Here is a 16,277-nt window from a genome sequence, read left to right on the forward strand (position 1 = left end):
TCAATTCTTTAAGAAAACTCAAATTCAGAATTTAATTTTCTATTCACTGAAACCTTTAAACGTGTTAAAATGTTTTCAAATATCAAGAATAATTTACTTCAGAGTTCTTCCCATACTGAGATGGCAGTCTTCTATTCATTGAGTCAAACAACATTCTTCTCTTCGAATTCTTCAATAATCATCTTTTAGAAGTACGACCAGGGACTTCCCCGGTGGTCCACTGGCTAAGACTCTGCCCTTCCACTGCAGGACCCGAGGGTTCGATCCCTGGTTGGGGAACTAGGCTCCCACAGGCAGCAAGGCGCGGCCAAAATAAATAAATAAATAAAACAAAACAAAGGAGGACCAAATTTAAAACAAATAGAAAATGACAATCTGCCGGATTATGTTTCAGCCCTCCCTCAGTTGACTTGATCTATATATAGCAAAAAGATTACATAAGGTCAGGTATTATAAACAATGAAATGTCACCTGACGTTTTGCAAAATTGCATATGTAAAACCTCTCAAGAAATGAATGGAGAGTAAGACTTGCGGTTGTAAGCAAGAAAAAGATTAAACATTCCAGGTTTACACGCATCTTATTGGGAGTTTGACTCACTTTTAAAATTTAATTTTCCATTTGAGCTGTGTAAAATCATGTGCTACTAACAACCTTCTTCTGTATTAGTTACAAATAGTTTAGGCAAGAGATGCTTTCATCTCCAACACGGAAGAATTAAGAGCCCTTCATCAGTATTTCGCAATTGTAATTTTTAAGAGTAGGAATGTCTTAACATCCCCCGCCATCCCCACAGAAATACGAGTGAATATATGACGCAGATATAACCTTGCCTTGAAGTGGAAAAACAGACATCAAGCAACTATCTCCCACTCCAGAAACCCTAACTCCAGACCCCGCCCCACATAAACTCCCGCCCCTTTCTCCCCCTGCGGGTACGGAGTTGGCGCAGTTAGCTGACGTAAGACGTAACCTCCGTAGCCTCCTACGCGTAGCTACCGTGTCTGCCTCTGGGAGTTGAAGTTTCCGAAAGAGGACCTTCTGGAGTGGTAAAGACCACTACAAAAAGCTTTCTGTGCGGGCTCTCAGGTTCCCCGACAACTCCTCCGTTCGGTAAGTCTCTTGGCATGGAGGCTATCGCTCGCCTACCCTTTGATATAATCCGAGCGCAAAAGGAGCGCGTGCCACTGCCGCCTTCCACTAGCAGTAGGACTTCCAAGGGAGAGGGGAGGGGGACACTGGAAGCAGCAGCCGAGACCCAGCTTCCGAAGGAAGTGACGTCAGAGAGAGAGAGCGCCCCCTCGCCTTGCCAAACAGATTTTTGATTCGTCGGCTACAGTTTAATCCCGCCTCTGGAATGCGTCCGCGCTCGGGCGGCCTGTAGAGAAGAGTGGGGCGCGGCTCTGCCCACCAGCGTCGGGCCTGTCGCTGTCGACGTTTGCTTGGGGGTATCGATGCGGTCCCTAGCTTGTGAAGGGTGTGCGCTTCCCAAGAATGAGGGAGAGGGAAATCTGGACTTTGAAGGGCCTGAAAACGAGTTGTGGTTCTGCCACTTGGTGGCTAGAGAGCGTGAGCAAGTCGCTTCGCCTCTTTAAACCTGCCTTACCTCAGTTTTCCAAAGAGGGCTGACGTCGCTGAGCGCTCTGAAATGTGGGGAGAGCCCAGGGCGAAGTTGCTTCAGGTGCTGTCAGCCCCACGGTGGTGAGCTGAGGACGATTTTAAGAAGTCCGTGGTGTTACTGGATTTCACTGAAATATTTTGTGTTAAAATTCGGGACTTTTTCTAAAGATATAAAGAGGATAGCGACAGAAGACTTTCTCACTTTTATTTTTCTTTGTTTTAAATCTTGCCCCGTCTCCCCAGCCCGGCCCAGCCCAGCCGTCTGCCTAAGGGCCTCATAGCTGAACCGAGCTATGCACATTTGGCCCGCGCGTTTTAAGGAGGGTATTCTTTCTCTATCACCGTCAGGTCATTTAATACCATTTTGCAGTTATTCCGACATTCATTTGGATCTTTCTGGAAGGGAGGCTGTGTCATAAATTATGAAGACTTTAGCCCAATCAGTAAAACCATGAATTTTTTTTTTTTTTAACTTTTGGCCGGTTACTCATTATGATGTATGTCCACCTTGCCGGCAGTTGTGCTAAGAAGTGGGAATACAAGGACGATTGAGATACTATTTTTTAATGTATTTATCCCATACCAAATTGCCTTAGTCATCCTTATCCAGTTGTTAATTTTATAAGACCATCAGATAACGTGGATCTGCAACTAAATGAAACATTTTTTTTTTTAATTCAATGCCCCGGTAAACTAAATTTCACGCAATTATTTCTATAATTGCTACAAAATTTGTTGAACGTGGTGAATGAATGAAACTGAGCTGTGAGTATCTCTGCATGTGAGGGAGGAACGCAAAACTCCATGGAGTTTATATTTTGCTTAACAGGTTAATCCAAACAAGCTAGTACATAGTGAAATGCTTATTGTATGTTGTAGGCAGTAGGAGTTGGTACGTATCTTTGTAAAGTATGCTGCAAGCAATAATTTATAGGATCTCAAGCTAGCATCATTTTTGTTGTGCAATGTTTAATGTAACTAGCTTATTCAAAGCTTAAAAAAAACTCTTACTACAGTGCATTTTCTTAATTGGGAATAACTTTAAAAATAATAGTGATAATAATGTTGACTAGCTCATGACCTTTTGTATTTGATAGGCTGTTTAAAAACATTAGTATGCAATGATAGGCAAATTAGATTTAACTTAGACTTCTTAGATAGGAAAGGCGAAAGCTCCCCCTGGTGTGCATGAGCTGTAAAACATTGCTATACTTTTCTAAAATTCTCACATGATAAAGCAAATCAACACTTGCAGTTTGGAACAGAGTAGAGAACTAGCAAAAAATGCCACTGATAATAGAAATATTCTGTCAGAATATTAATCACTGTTTCATGAAGAAAGCAATTTGTTTCCTCTGAATTTTAATTGTGCCTTTAAGTTTGCACATTAGGCTTAATGGGCAGGTTTAGCTTATGTTTTCTCCACCCTATATTGTTTTGAATACATTCATTGCCCATTTTTATTAACGTACTATCTATGGAAAGGAAATAAAAGTGATCCTAGGGATCACAATATATAGTTAAATTTTTTCTTCTGATCTTTTCAGGCTTACTGTGTTTCTCCTGTCTCCTGTTCCTTAAATTGAATGCTAACCTTATTTTCCAGATTAAAAAAAAATTAGCGAATGCACTCAAGGTTATACATTTACCCTCAGTTACCTTTTTGGCCTGTAGTTCTCTCATCCTGTTATTTGTATCTAAGTGCTCGGACATACTATTTTTTCGTTCTATTTTTCTGTCTGAATTCTGAGTTAGATTCTGAGGATGTCTTCTAATTCATCAATTACCTCTTGGACTCCAGGTAATCTGGAGTTTGTCTCATATGTTGAAATTTTTATATCTTCATTTCCTGGTTTCCAAATTGGTTCTTTTTTACACATTCTTGTTTTCCTATTTTTATGCCTGCTTTTGTGTCCCAATTACCTGTTTTGTTTTTATGGTTATTACTCTTCATGAGCTCTGAAAGATTTCAACCAAACTTATTTTAAAGTCATTTTCACATTGCTCTATTCAATTTTTATAGAGTGAATTTATCTCCTTCTTGTTGATTTAGCTGGGTTTTTTTTTCATCATTTCTGTCTTTTTGTAATTTTGCTTTGCAGACTCATCTTGAATGGAATTATGACTTCCCTCTCCAAACTACTGATTTTGTGGTTTCTCCCACCCATGACCCTTTTCAGTGCTTCAGCCCACAGCAGAGCTTATATATGTGGTTCAGAATTCTAATCATGTAATAATATAAGTTCATATGTCACCTCATGCTGGACCCAGGTTGTAGCCAAGAGGCTGTGTCTGTTTCCTTCAGATTTCCCCCAAGTAGTCAGTTTTGTATAAGCTATAGTCTATAATTTTACCTGTTTTCAGGCTTTTTTCATGGAAAGAGGAGCCCCACCCCTAACACTAGTTTAAGGGTTCATCTTAAACTGTCTCCCATCTTTCTCCCACCCTCAGTCTTGTATTCTTCTTCTTCTCTTTACTTTAAAGCTAGGAAAACTAGCTGCCTTTACACAGAAGACCCAGTTCTTAACCTGGATTTTGAGAGAGGCTGTACCTTTTTTGTTTCCCCTTTTTATATTTTATCTACTGATGTCATGTATTTCAAGATTGGGAGGCAGGGTGCATCAAAACATGAACTTTTGGCAATGATCTCTAGGAAGTCTGTCCCAATTTTTTTGGTACAGAGGCATAAGAATAGAACTGGAGCTATTTTTTTCTCCTTATGTTTCAGTGCCACGGGTCTTTTCAGAGCCCTCCAACAGCAGGGTTAAAGCAACACAGCTCTTTAACATTCTTTGGAAACCCTCATTTTCTAAATAAGACTTTGGATTTCTGGGAGGTGGTAGAGTTTGATGTGGGTTGGAATCTTAGCTCCATCACTTCATTTGTCTATTCATTCAAGTATTTTGAGGACCTACTTTGTGTGACATTTGCTCTAGGTGCCTTGTTTCTTAGGAATTATTTAATAGCTTTCTAACTTTGGGCACGTTATTTAACCTTTGTACCTCTTCCTTTGCAAAGTAGGTATATACTATCTACTTCATAGGGTTTTTATGAAGAGTAAATTAGATAATACATTTTTATTAAGCATAATAAGAATTAATGTTTGCTCTATTTTCATTACTTTAAAAAGTCCTTTGTAATATCATATTCACTCATTTGTTTATTCTACCAATGTATAATAAGCATCTACGAAGTGCCAAGCACTGTATTAGTATGGACAATATAATGTTGGGCAAAATCAGACTTATCCCTTACCCAATGGAGTTTCCAGTGTAGAGTCAAAGTTGAGTTGTCATTTCTAGGAGATGTTCTCCCTAAGGAGAACTGTTTGGTTGGTGGCATAAGGAAAACTTGTGAATTCTTACTTGTATTACTAAATGATTTTTTTCCCCTCTTAGTAATTTTGTGACCTAGTAAAATGCCAGGGCTTTTGCTTCAGCCCCTAAAGCATGCATCTTAGAATTTCTTGTCTTTCAGTCAAAATTCAGTAAACTTTCTAAGTTTGCTTTGGTTATCCCCATATGTCCTGTTATATCATTGCACTTTTAAAGAAAGCAAGAACCATATAATAAAACCACTGCTCAAATTATGTTCTGCAAAGGTTTTTTCCTTCCATTATCTGAATTGTGGGGATTGTTCTTTTTTCTTTTAGATGTTAGCTTCTCTGCACAGACTTGTTAGCTATCTCTGTAAGAGGGAAGAATCATATATTTTTCTATAAGGCCAATAGAACATATGCAAGCTTCATGCTTAGTCTTTGATAGGGATAAATAACATACATTCTTAAGCTTTGATGTTAAGAATCAATTAAAGAGAAAAGATATCTCATATTTCTAACCCTTTCCATAATCTGAAAGCAAGTTCAGTTCTAGGCAATGGATATGAAGATGTGGGTGTTTAAATCCAAATAAAGATGTTTGAGTTGGCCCTAAGTATTCCACAGCTGATTACAGAGTCAACTTACGTATTTTGTTTTTCAGCTGTGACTTAAGTGGAAAATTGACAATTACATATTTACAATGAAATATATTGGGGTGGGGGCAACCAAAGTTGTTCTCTGCACTGGCCAAAAGATAGAAATATATAGCATGTCTGTTGTCAAAACCCAATTGTTGAGGGTACGCCCAGATAGTGAAAGTAATATTTTTCTTGTATGGACAGCATTAAAGACAAGTACAAAAAGGTGTCTTCCATCTCTTAAAAAATAGTATATTTTTTATAAAACTATATTTTCATTATATAAAATTTAAAAATGCAGAAAGCCATGGGTGGGTCAGAATTAAAACGTGTGTATGTATTTTTTAAAACAAAATTGGACATTATGTATTGTTTTTTGCTTTGATTTTCTTATTTAACATAACCATTTCCCTTTATCATTAAATAATTTTGGGAAACATGATTCTTCTTGGCTGTTTAGTATTCCAAGCCAGTGTTATCAATGAACTTTAATTTATATTTAGTCCCCATTTGCTGACATTCAAGTAGTTTCTAATTTTTTATTGTTAAAAATAACAACAGTACATATATCCTTTTGCATTAACTTTGTGTGTATTTCTAATTAATTTACAGGAATTTATTCTAAGGATATAAATTACTATGTGAAAGAGTATCACCACCATTTTGAAGCTCTTCAAACATTATAGGTCTGAGTAATTTTCTGGAAAAATTGTGCCATGGCCACCAGTACTGTATGAAAATATCCCATTTCATCAAATGATCTTTGCCAGTAAATGACAATTAATTGCCCAGATTTGCATTTTTATTCATTACTAATATGGTTTAATTTTAATCACAGCCTTCAGTCTTTTTTTTTTTTTTACTTTTTTTTGTGTTTGTAAGTCATCTGTTCATGTCAAAGTTGCTTTTCAATTTTTCAGAGGCATCAAATAATGTCATCTGAAATATTGCCAGCATTTAGTGAGACTTCTAATGTTGAAAGAAAGCAAGACTTAAATGAAGACCAAGAGGAGAATCAGAAACCAGGATTAGGTGAAGGGTTTGAACCAATATCTAAACGGCAAATGAAGAAGCTAATGAAACAGAAACAATGGGAAGAACAAAGAGAACTCCGCAAGTATGTATCAAAATGCATGTATTCTACCCCTATTCACAGGGGTATATTCCAGTATACCCCTATTGGAATGTTGGACCTTGCAGTAGCCCTTTGACATATTAAAAATAATTGTGTTAATTAAAATTCGGACTCTACATATTGTTAGCTAACATTGTCAGTTGGCTACTAAAACTCTATGTGTTTTATTTTTTTAGCAGTGTTGATGAATTTACACTGTACACTTTTCTCACCCAGAACCTATTGTGAGTAGCAGCACAATTTCTAAAATAACTGATTTACAAAAGGGATATAGTTAGCATCCATGTCCTAGATATGGAACAAAAATAACCAACTCAGAAAGATCAAATTTGGGCCTAACATTGATTTTGCTAGAAGAACTATTGCAAGTTTTGGTGAGAGCAGTTAGGCTGAAGCTGTCACCGTATAAAGACAAAATTTACTAGAAGAAAATATTGTTGATGCAGATGAGAGAAAAAAATATGACTTTTTTTTACAAACAATTTTACTTTTAAATGGGAATAGTTTTTAAAAAACCATTTTATTTTATTGAGGTATAGTAATTTACAATGTTGTGTTAGCTTCAGGTATACAGCAAAGTGATTCAGTTATATATATACATGTATAAGTATATACATGTATATATATTCTTTTTCAGATTCTTTTCCATTATAGGTTATTACAAGACATAGAATATAGTTCCCTACGCTATACAGTAGGTCCTTGTTTATTTTATACATAAGTAGTATGTATATGTTAATCCCAAATTCCTAATTTATCTCCCCACTCCCCTGCTATCCACTCTCATAACCATAAGTTTGTTTTCTATGTCTCTGAGTCTACTTCTGTTTTGTAAATAAGTTCATTTATATCATTTTTTTAGATTCCACATATAACTAATATCATAAGACATTTGCCTTTCTCTGACTCACTTCACTTAATATCATAATCTCTAGGTCCATCCATGTTGCTGCAAATGGCAATATTTCATTCTTGTTTATAGCTGAGTAACATTCCATTGTATATATATATCACATCTTCTTTATCCATTCATCTGTCGATGAACATTTAGGTTGCTTCTGTGTCTTGGCTATTGTAAATAGTGCTGCTATGAACATTGAGGTGCATGTCTCTTTTCGAATTAGAGTTTCCTCCGGATGTGTGCCCAGGAATGGGATCGCTGGACCATATGGTAACTCTGTTTTTAGTTTTTTAAGGAACCTCCATACTGTTTTCCATAGTAGCTGCACCAATTTACATTCCCACCAACAGTGTAAGAGAGTTTCCTTTTCTCCACACCCTCTCCAGCTTTTTTTGTTTTTGTAGACTTCTTAATGATGGCCATTCTAACTGGTGTAGGGTGATACCTCATTGTGGTTTTGATTTGCATTTCTCTAATAATTGGTGGTACTGAGCTTCTTTTCCTGTGCCTCTTGGCCATCTGTGTGTCTTCTTTGGAGAAGTGTCTATTTAGGTCTTCTGTCCATTTTTTGATTGAGTTGTTTGGTTTTTTTGATATTAAGTTGTATGAGCTTTTTGTTTATTTTGGAAATTAATCCCTTGTCAGTTGCATCATTTGAAAATATTTTCTCCCACTCCATAAGTTGTCTTTTTATTTTGTTGATGGTTTCCTTTGCTGTGCAAAAGTTAGGTCACATTTGTTTATTTTTGTTTTTATTTCCATTACTTGAGGAGATGGATCCAAAAAAATATTCCTTCTATTTATATCAAAGAGTGTTTTGCCTATATTTTCCTCTGGGAGTTTTATAGTATCTGGGCTTACATTTAGGTATTTAATCCATTTTGAATTTATTTTTGTATATGCTGCTAGAGAATGTTCTAATTTCATTCTTTTCTATGTAGCTGTCCAGTTTTCCCAGCACCACTTATTGAAGAGACCATCTTTTCTCCATTGGACATTATTTTTTTTTTTTTTTTTTTTTTTTTTTTTGCGGTATGCGGGGCTCTCACTGTTGTGGCCTCTCCCGTTGCAGAGCACAGGATCCGGATGCGCAGGCTCAGCAGCCATGGCTCATGGGCCCAGTTGCTCTGTGGCACATGGGATCTTCCCAGACCGGGGCACGAACCCATGTCTCCTGCATCGGCAGGCGGACTCTCAACCACTGCGCAACCAGGGAAGCCCTCCATTGTATATTCTTGCCATCTTTGTCATAGATTAGGTGACCATAGGTGCATGGGTTTATCTCTGGACTTTCTATCCTGTTCCATTAATCTATATTTTTGTTTTTGTGCCAGTACCATACTGTTTTCATGACTGTAGTTTTGTAGTATAGTCTGAAGTCAGGGAGGATGATTCCTCCAGCTTCATTCTTTTTTCTCAATATTATTTTGGCTATTCAGGGTCTTTTGTGTTTCCATACAAATTAAAATAATTTTTTTCTAGTTCTGTGAAAAATGCCATTGATAATTTGGTAAGGATTGCACTGAGCCTGTAGATTGCTTGGGTAGTATAGTCATTTTAACAATATTGATTCTTCCAATCCAAGAATGAGGTATCTTTGCATCTGTTTGTGTCATCTTCAGTTTCTTTCATCAATGTCTTAGAGTTTTCAGAGTACAGGTCTTTTGCCTCCTTAGGTAGGTTTATTCCTAGGTATTTTATGCTTTTTGATGAGATGGTAAATGGGATTGTTTCCTTAATTTCTCTTTCTGATATTTCATTCTTAGTGTATAGAAATGCAACAGATTTCTGTGTATTAATTTTCTATCCTGCAACTTTACTGAATTCATTGTTGAGCTCTAGTAGTTTTCTGGTAGCACTTTAGGATTTTCTATATATACAGAATTATGTCATCTGCAAATAGTGACAGTTTTACTTGTTCTTTTCCAATTTGGATTCCTTTTATTTATTTCTTTTTCTTTCTGCATGCTGTGGCTTGGACTTCCAAAACTATGTTGAATAAAAATTTTACTTTTTTTTTTTTTTTTGACTTTTTTTTTTTTTTTGACAGTTTTTTGCTTTATTTATTTATTTATTTATGGCTGTGTTGGGTCTTCGTTTCTGTGCGAGGGCTTTCTCTAGTTGTGGCAAGCGGGGGCCACTCTTCATCGCGGTGCGCGGGCCTCTCACTGCCGCGGCCTGTCTTGTTGCAGAGCACAGGCTCCAGACGCGCAGGCTCAGTAGCCGTGGCTCACGGGCCCAGCCGCTCTGCGGCATGTGGGATCCTCCCGGACCAGGGCCCAAACCCGTGTCCCCCGCATTGGCAGGCAGACTCTCAACCACTGCGCCATCAGGGAAGCCCCAAATTTTACTTTTTTTATATGGTTATAAATGTAACTCAAAAATCATGTAGGAGAAGAATGATAAAAGTAAAATTTATCATAACTCTCAAACTCAGTATTTTAAAAGTTTTGTAAGTACATCTAATGTGCTAACAATAGTAAATAAAATTATTAGTATAGTTCGAATTTGTGTAAAAAGTACTATACTGTTTTTGCAAACTCATTTATTATGTAAAGCTTTTAGATAGATTATATAAAATTGCTGATATCTGACAATTTTTGATCCATGGAAGTGGCAATTTTGTTATGGTTTAGTCTGCTAATTTTAAAAAGTAATTGTTTCTTTGTCTATTTAGAAAAGTATTGTAAATGTATGAATATACAAATAATGAAAAGTTATTTTCAATTACTAATTTTAGACAAAAGCGGAAGGAAAAACGCAAGAGAAAGCAATTAGAGCGGCAGTGTCAACTGGAATCAAACTCAGAAGGAAGTGACAGAAAACGTATTCGAAGAGATGTTGTTTACAGCCCACTCCGCCTTATCATTGACTGCAGTTTTGATAGCTTGATGGTATTAAAGGTATCATGAATCATTGTCAGAAAAATCCTGTAACTGAACTAGGCTGAATAATTTTTGCTTTAATATGTAATATGACTTTGATATAACTTTATGTACTAAAATGCATCTTTTTTTTCTTTTAATTGTGGTAAAATACATGTAATGTAAAATTTACCATCTTAACCATTTTTAAGTGGACAGTTCAGTAGTGCTAATTACATTCATGTTGTTGTGCAGCCAGTCTCCAGAAGTCTTTTCATCTTGAAAAACTAAAATTCTATCCCCACTGAATGAACAACCATTTCCATTCCCCCTCCCTCAGCCCTTGGCACCACCATTCTACTTTCTGTCTCTATGAATTTGACTACTCTGTGTACCTTATGTAAGTGGAATCCTACAGTATTTGTCCTTTTGTGACTGGTTTATTTCACTGAGCATTATGTCTTCAAGGTTCACCCACATTGTAGTGTGTGTCAGAATTCCCTTATGTTTTAAGGCAGAATAATATTCTAGTGTATGTATAGACCACGTTTTGTTTCTTCATTCATCTGGTGTAGATTGACATTTGTGTTGCTTCCACCTCTTGGCTATTTTGTTCTTTTTTTGTGTGTGTTTAAAATTTATTTTATTGAAGTATAGTTGATTTACAGTGCTGTCTTAGTTTCTGCTGGGCAGTAAAGTGACTCAGTTATACATTTATACATATTCTTTTTCATATTCTTTTCCATTATGGTTTATTACAGGATATTGAATATTATTCCCTGTGCTATACAGTAGAACCTTGTTATCCATTCTATGTATAATAGTTTGCATCTGCTAATCCCAGACTCCCAATCCATCTCTCCCCCACCCCTCCTCCCCTTTGGCAACCACAAGTCTGTTCTCTGTGTCTGTGAGTCTGTTTCTGTTTCTGTTTCATGGATAAGTTCATTTATGTCATATTTTTAGATGCTACATGTAAGTGACATCATACAGTATTTGTCTTTCTCTCTCTGACTCACTTCACTTAGTATGATAATCTCTAAGTCCATCCATGTTGCTGCAAATGGCATTATTTCATTCTTTTTTATGGCTAAGTAGTATTCCATTGTATAAATATATCACATCTTCTTTATCTGTTCACCTGTTGATGGACATTTAGGTTGCTTCCATGTCTTGGCTGTTGTAAATAGTGCTGCTCTGAACATAGGGGTGCATGTTTTGTTTTGAATTATAGTGTTCTCTGGATATATGCCCAGGAATGGGACTGCTGGATCATATGGCAACTCTATTTTTAGTTTTTTGAGGAGCCTCCATACTGTTCTCCATAGTGGCTGTACCAGTTTACATTCCCACCAACAGTATAGGAGGGTTCCCTTTTCTCCACACCCTGTCCAGCATTTATTATTTGTAGATTTTTTGATGATGGCCATTCTGACTGATGTGAGCTGATATCTCATTGTAGTTTTGATTTGCATTTCTCTAATAATTAGTGATATTGAGCATCTTTTCATGTGCTTTTTAGCCATCTGTATGTCTTTGGAGAAATGTCTGTTTAGGTCTTCTGCCCATTTTTTGATTGGGTTATCTTTTTTATATTAAGGTGTATGAGCTTTTTTTTTTATTTTGGAAATTAAGCCCTGGTTGGTCACATCATTTGCAAATATTTTCTCCCAGTCCATACGTTGTATTTTCATTTTCTTCATGGCATCCTTTGCTGTGCAAAAGGTTATAAGTTTGATTAGGTCCCAATTGTTTATTTTTGCTTTTATTTCTATTGACTTGGAAGACTGACCTAAGAAAACATAGGTAGGATTTATGTCACAGAATGTTTTGCCTATATTCTCTTCTAAGAGTTTTATGATGTCATTTTGTATTTAAGTCTCTAAGACATTTTGAGTTTATTTTTGTGTATGGTGTGAGGGTGTGTTCTAACTTCACTGATTTACATGCAGCTGTACAACTTTCCCAACACCACTTGGTGAAAAGACTTTGTTTTCCCATTGTATATTTTTGCCTCCTTTGTTGAAGATTAATTGACCATAGGTGCATGGGTTCATTTCTGGGCTCTCTATTCTGCTCCAGTGACCCATATGTCTGTTTTTGTGCCAGTACCACACTGTTTTGATTACTGTAGTTTTGTAGTATTGTCTGAAGTCTTGGGAGGGTTATGCTTCCAGTTTTGTTCTTTTCCTCAGGATTGCTTTGCAAATTCTGGATCTTTTATGGTTCCATATAAATTTTAGGATTATTTGTTCTAGTTCTGTGAAAAATATCATGGGTGATTTGATAGGGATCACATTAAGTCTGTAGATTGCTTTGGGTAGTATAGCCATTTTAACAATATTAATTCTTCCAAGCCAAGAGCATGAGATATCTTTCCATTTCTTTGAATCATCTTCAGTTTCCTCAGTTTCCTTTATTGATGTTTTATAGTTCTCAGCATATAAGTTTTTTACTTCCTTGGTCAGGTTTATTCCTAAGTATTTTTTTTGGGGATGCAGTTTTAAAAGGGATCCTTTTTTTACATTCCCTTTCTGAAATTTATGGTTAGTGTAAAGAAATGCAACTGATTTCTGTATGTTAATCTTTATCCTGCTACCTTGCTGAATTCATTTATCAGTTCTAGTAGTTTTTGTGTGGAGTCTTTAGGGTTTTCTGTATATAGTATCATGTCATCTGAATATAATGACAATTTTACCTCTTCCTTTCCAATTTGGATACCTTTTATTTTTTTTGTCTGATTGCTGTGGCTAGGATTTCCAATACTATGTTGAATAGAAGTGATGAGAGTGGGCATCCTTGTCTTCTTCCAGTTTATAGCAGGAAGGCTTTCAGCTTTTCACCAGTGAGTATTATATGGCTGTGGGTTTGTCATAAATAGCTTTTTAGATTGGCATGCTTTATATTACCCCATACATCTTATATTGCTTTAATTTTTTTCACTTGGCTTTCTGTTTGCTGTTCTGATTGTTTGATTTCCATTAGTCTGTCTTCCATATTGCTTATTTGTTCTGCATTATTCAATTTGCTGTTTGTTGACTAGCTCAGCTTTTGTCTCAGCAAATGAATTTTCTAATTTTTCTTGTCTCTTGTTTATATTTTCTAGTTCCTTTTCCTGGTAATCTGCATTTCTGTCAATAGCCTTTCTTACTTCCTTCAGTATTTTCATTATCTCCTTTTTGAACTTGATGTCTGTTAGACTGAAGGAGTCTGTTTCATTGTCTTTGACTGGCAATCTCTTGATCTTTTTATCGGGAGTGGTTCCTCTGTTTTCTTCATTTTACTTATAGTTCTCTTACTCTATGAGTTTAGGAGAAACAATTATTTCCTAAATAGTTGGAGATATTTTTATGTGGGAATGTCCCTGTGTAGCCTGCATGGGTTTAATATTTTTGGTGAGAGAGCTGTTTTTTCTATGGATGCCTGCTATTGTCTCCTCAATAGAGGGTGTGACTGGGGTTGTGGTGGCCAGAGCCTGCACTGAATATTGAGCAGGGCCTCCTCTTTGCTCTGTGGTTCTCACAGCCCTATTGGAGGCAAGGCCTGTTCCCCAGTTGTTGGAGTAGAAGCCCCCAGATCCACTTCTGAGCTGTAGTGTGAGGTAAGCAGTATTGAAGCACTCCCACTGGGAGAGGAGCCACTGAGTATTCCTCTGCCAGAGCTGTCCACTGAGAAGTGTGCTCTGTTGTGTCATCTGTCACCTGTTGTGCAGGCTCACAAAGTACACTGTTGTTGGCACTGCCCTCAGCCTCACCTCAACCATGGGAATGCAGGCTGTTGGCCCCGTTGTTCCTCAGGTGCTGGGTTCACAAAGCCACCAGCGCAGATCCGCTGGTGCAGATCCACTGAAGTCAGGTACCAGGACCGCAGTAGTTGCACACCTGAACCTGCCATGGGAGCTATGGATGGAGCCCAGACCCCGGCCCAACTCCATATGCACACACCCACAAAGCCCAGAGCTGCTAAGGCCAGACCCGCCCCAGCCAAGGGAGCACCTGTAGCCCACTTGGATGTTCCGCAGGAACTGAGTTTACAAAGCTGGCAGCAGTGGCCTAAACCCACAGATCACACAGCCACAGGGAGAGGACTCAGATATCAGCCCTGCTTCCTAAGTCACAGGGCCCCTGGGGATCAGCTCTAATTTCAGCCCCGCCTCTGTGTGTGGGCAACTCGCTGGCAGTTGCATGCTCCCAGAGCTTGTAGAGGCAGCACTGAGCCTGCTGAGAGCTCACTGAGAAAGAAGCAGCGTTGGCAGGCACTGCCCCTTAACAGTGGGGTTTCAGTGGCAGCAGCACACCTGCTGTGAGTGCGCCAAGGGTGAGGCTGCTATGGCGGGCCCTGCCCTTCCCTTTGTGCACCCCTTAACAATGGTGCTTCACTTCTGTGGCAGGCCCGGGCCACAGTCCAGCCCCTTCAGGCTGTCTCCGTGCAGCCAACCCCAGTCCTCTCCCTGGGTCTGTCCTCTGAAGCCCGAGCTTTAGCACCCAGCCACCGTACACAAAAACAAAAGCAGATCTCAGACTGGGGAGTGCAGGGTGGTGGCAGGGACCATTTGTGCAGGTCTCCGTCTGTTCTGCCTGCTGCAAACCAGCTGCTGCACTCTCCTCCAAGCCTCTGAAGCTCCCTTTCTGTCCCAGTTGATCTCCCTGCCAGTGAAGGGGCTTCCCAGGGTGCAGGAACCTTTCCTCTTTCACTGTTCCCACCCAGGGGCTCAAGTCTTGTCCCGATTCCTTTTTTTTCTTTCATCCTACCCAGTTACATGGAGATCTTTCCTGCAGTTTTAGGTGTCTGAGATCTGCCGGTGTTCAGCAGGTATTCTGTGAGAATTGTTCCACATGTAGACGTATTTTTGATGTATTTGTGGGAGGAGATGAGCTCTATGTCCTTCTATTCTGCAATCTTGATTGGAACCCTCTAAAATGCATCTTTTTTTAAAAAAAAATTTGTTGGAGTATAGTTGATTTATAATGTTGTGTTAGTTTTGGGAGTACAGCAAAGTAAATCAGTTATACATATACATACATCCACTCTTTTTCAGATTCCTTTCCCATATAAGCCATTACACAGTATTGACTAGAGCTCTCTGTGCTATACAGTTCATCTTTATTAGTTATCTATTTTATGTATAGTAGTGTGTATATGTCCGTCTCAGTCTTCCAATTTATCCCTCCCCCACCTTACCCTCTGGTAACCATAAGTTTGTTTTCTACATCTGTAACTCTATTTGTGTTTTGTAGATAAGTTCATTTGTACCCTTTTTTTAGATTCCACCTATAAGCGATATCATATGATATTTATCTTTCTCTGTGTGACTTACTTCACTCAGTATGACAAACTCTAGGTGCATCCATGTTGCTGCAAATGGCATTATTTTATTCTTTTTTATGGCTCAGTATTATTTTATTGTATATATGTACCACATTTTCTTTATTCATTCCTCTGTCAGTGGACATTTAGCTTGCTTCCATGTCCTGGCTATTGTACGTAGTGCTGCAATGAACATTGGGGTGCATGTATCTTTTTGAATTATGGTTTTCTCCAGATATATGCCCAGGAATGGGATTGCTGGATCATATGATAGCTCTATTTTTAGTTTTTTAAGGAACCTCCATACTGTTCTCCATAGTGGCTATACCAGTTTACATTCCCACCAACAGTGCAGGAGGATTCCCTTTTCTCCACATCCTCTCCAGGATGTATTGTTTGTAGATTTTTAAATGATGGCCATTCTGACTGGTGTAAGGTGATACCTCAGTATACTTTTGACTTGAATTCCTCTAATAATTAGTGATGTTGAGCA

The 16,277-nt window shown here is 38.0% G+C and overlaps 1 protein-coding gene across 9 annotated transcripts in view; it reads left to right on the top strand.

Moving 5' to 3' along the window:
• Window positions 1–1,007: 1,007 nt before the first annotated feature.
• Window positions 1,008–16,277, top strand: part of TRMT10A (tRNA methyltransferase 10A) — a 37,149-nt gene continuing 21,879 nt past the window's right edge. Inside the window, exons 1-4 of one of the 9 annotated variants that reach the window (XM_082638240.1) lie at window positions 1,379–1,701; window positions 6,190–6,263; window positions 6,498–6,694; window positions 10,354–10,516. In XM_082638240.1, the coding sequence (XP_082494366.1) occupies window positions 6,510–6,694; window positions 10,354–10,516 (348 nt within the window). In that variant the 5' untranslated portion in view covers window positions 1,379–1,701; window positions 6,190–6,263; window positions 6,498–6,509. The other 8 variants (XM_082638243.1, XM_082638242.1, XM_082638238.1 and 5 more) reach the window with 8 other exon arrangements.

Source organism: Mesoplodon mirus (genome assembly GCF_964341445.2).
Source record: "Mesoplodon mirus genome assembly, chromosome: 2".
NCBI lineage: Eukaryota > Metazoa > Chordata > Mammalia > Artiodactyla > Ziphiidae > Mesoplodon > Mesoplodon mirus.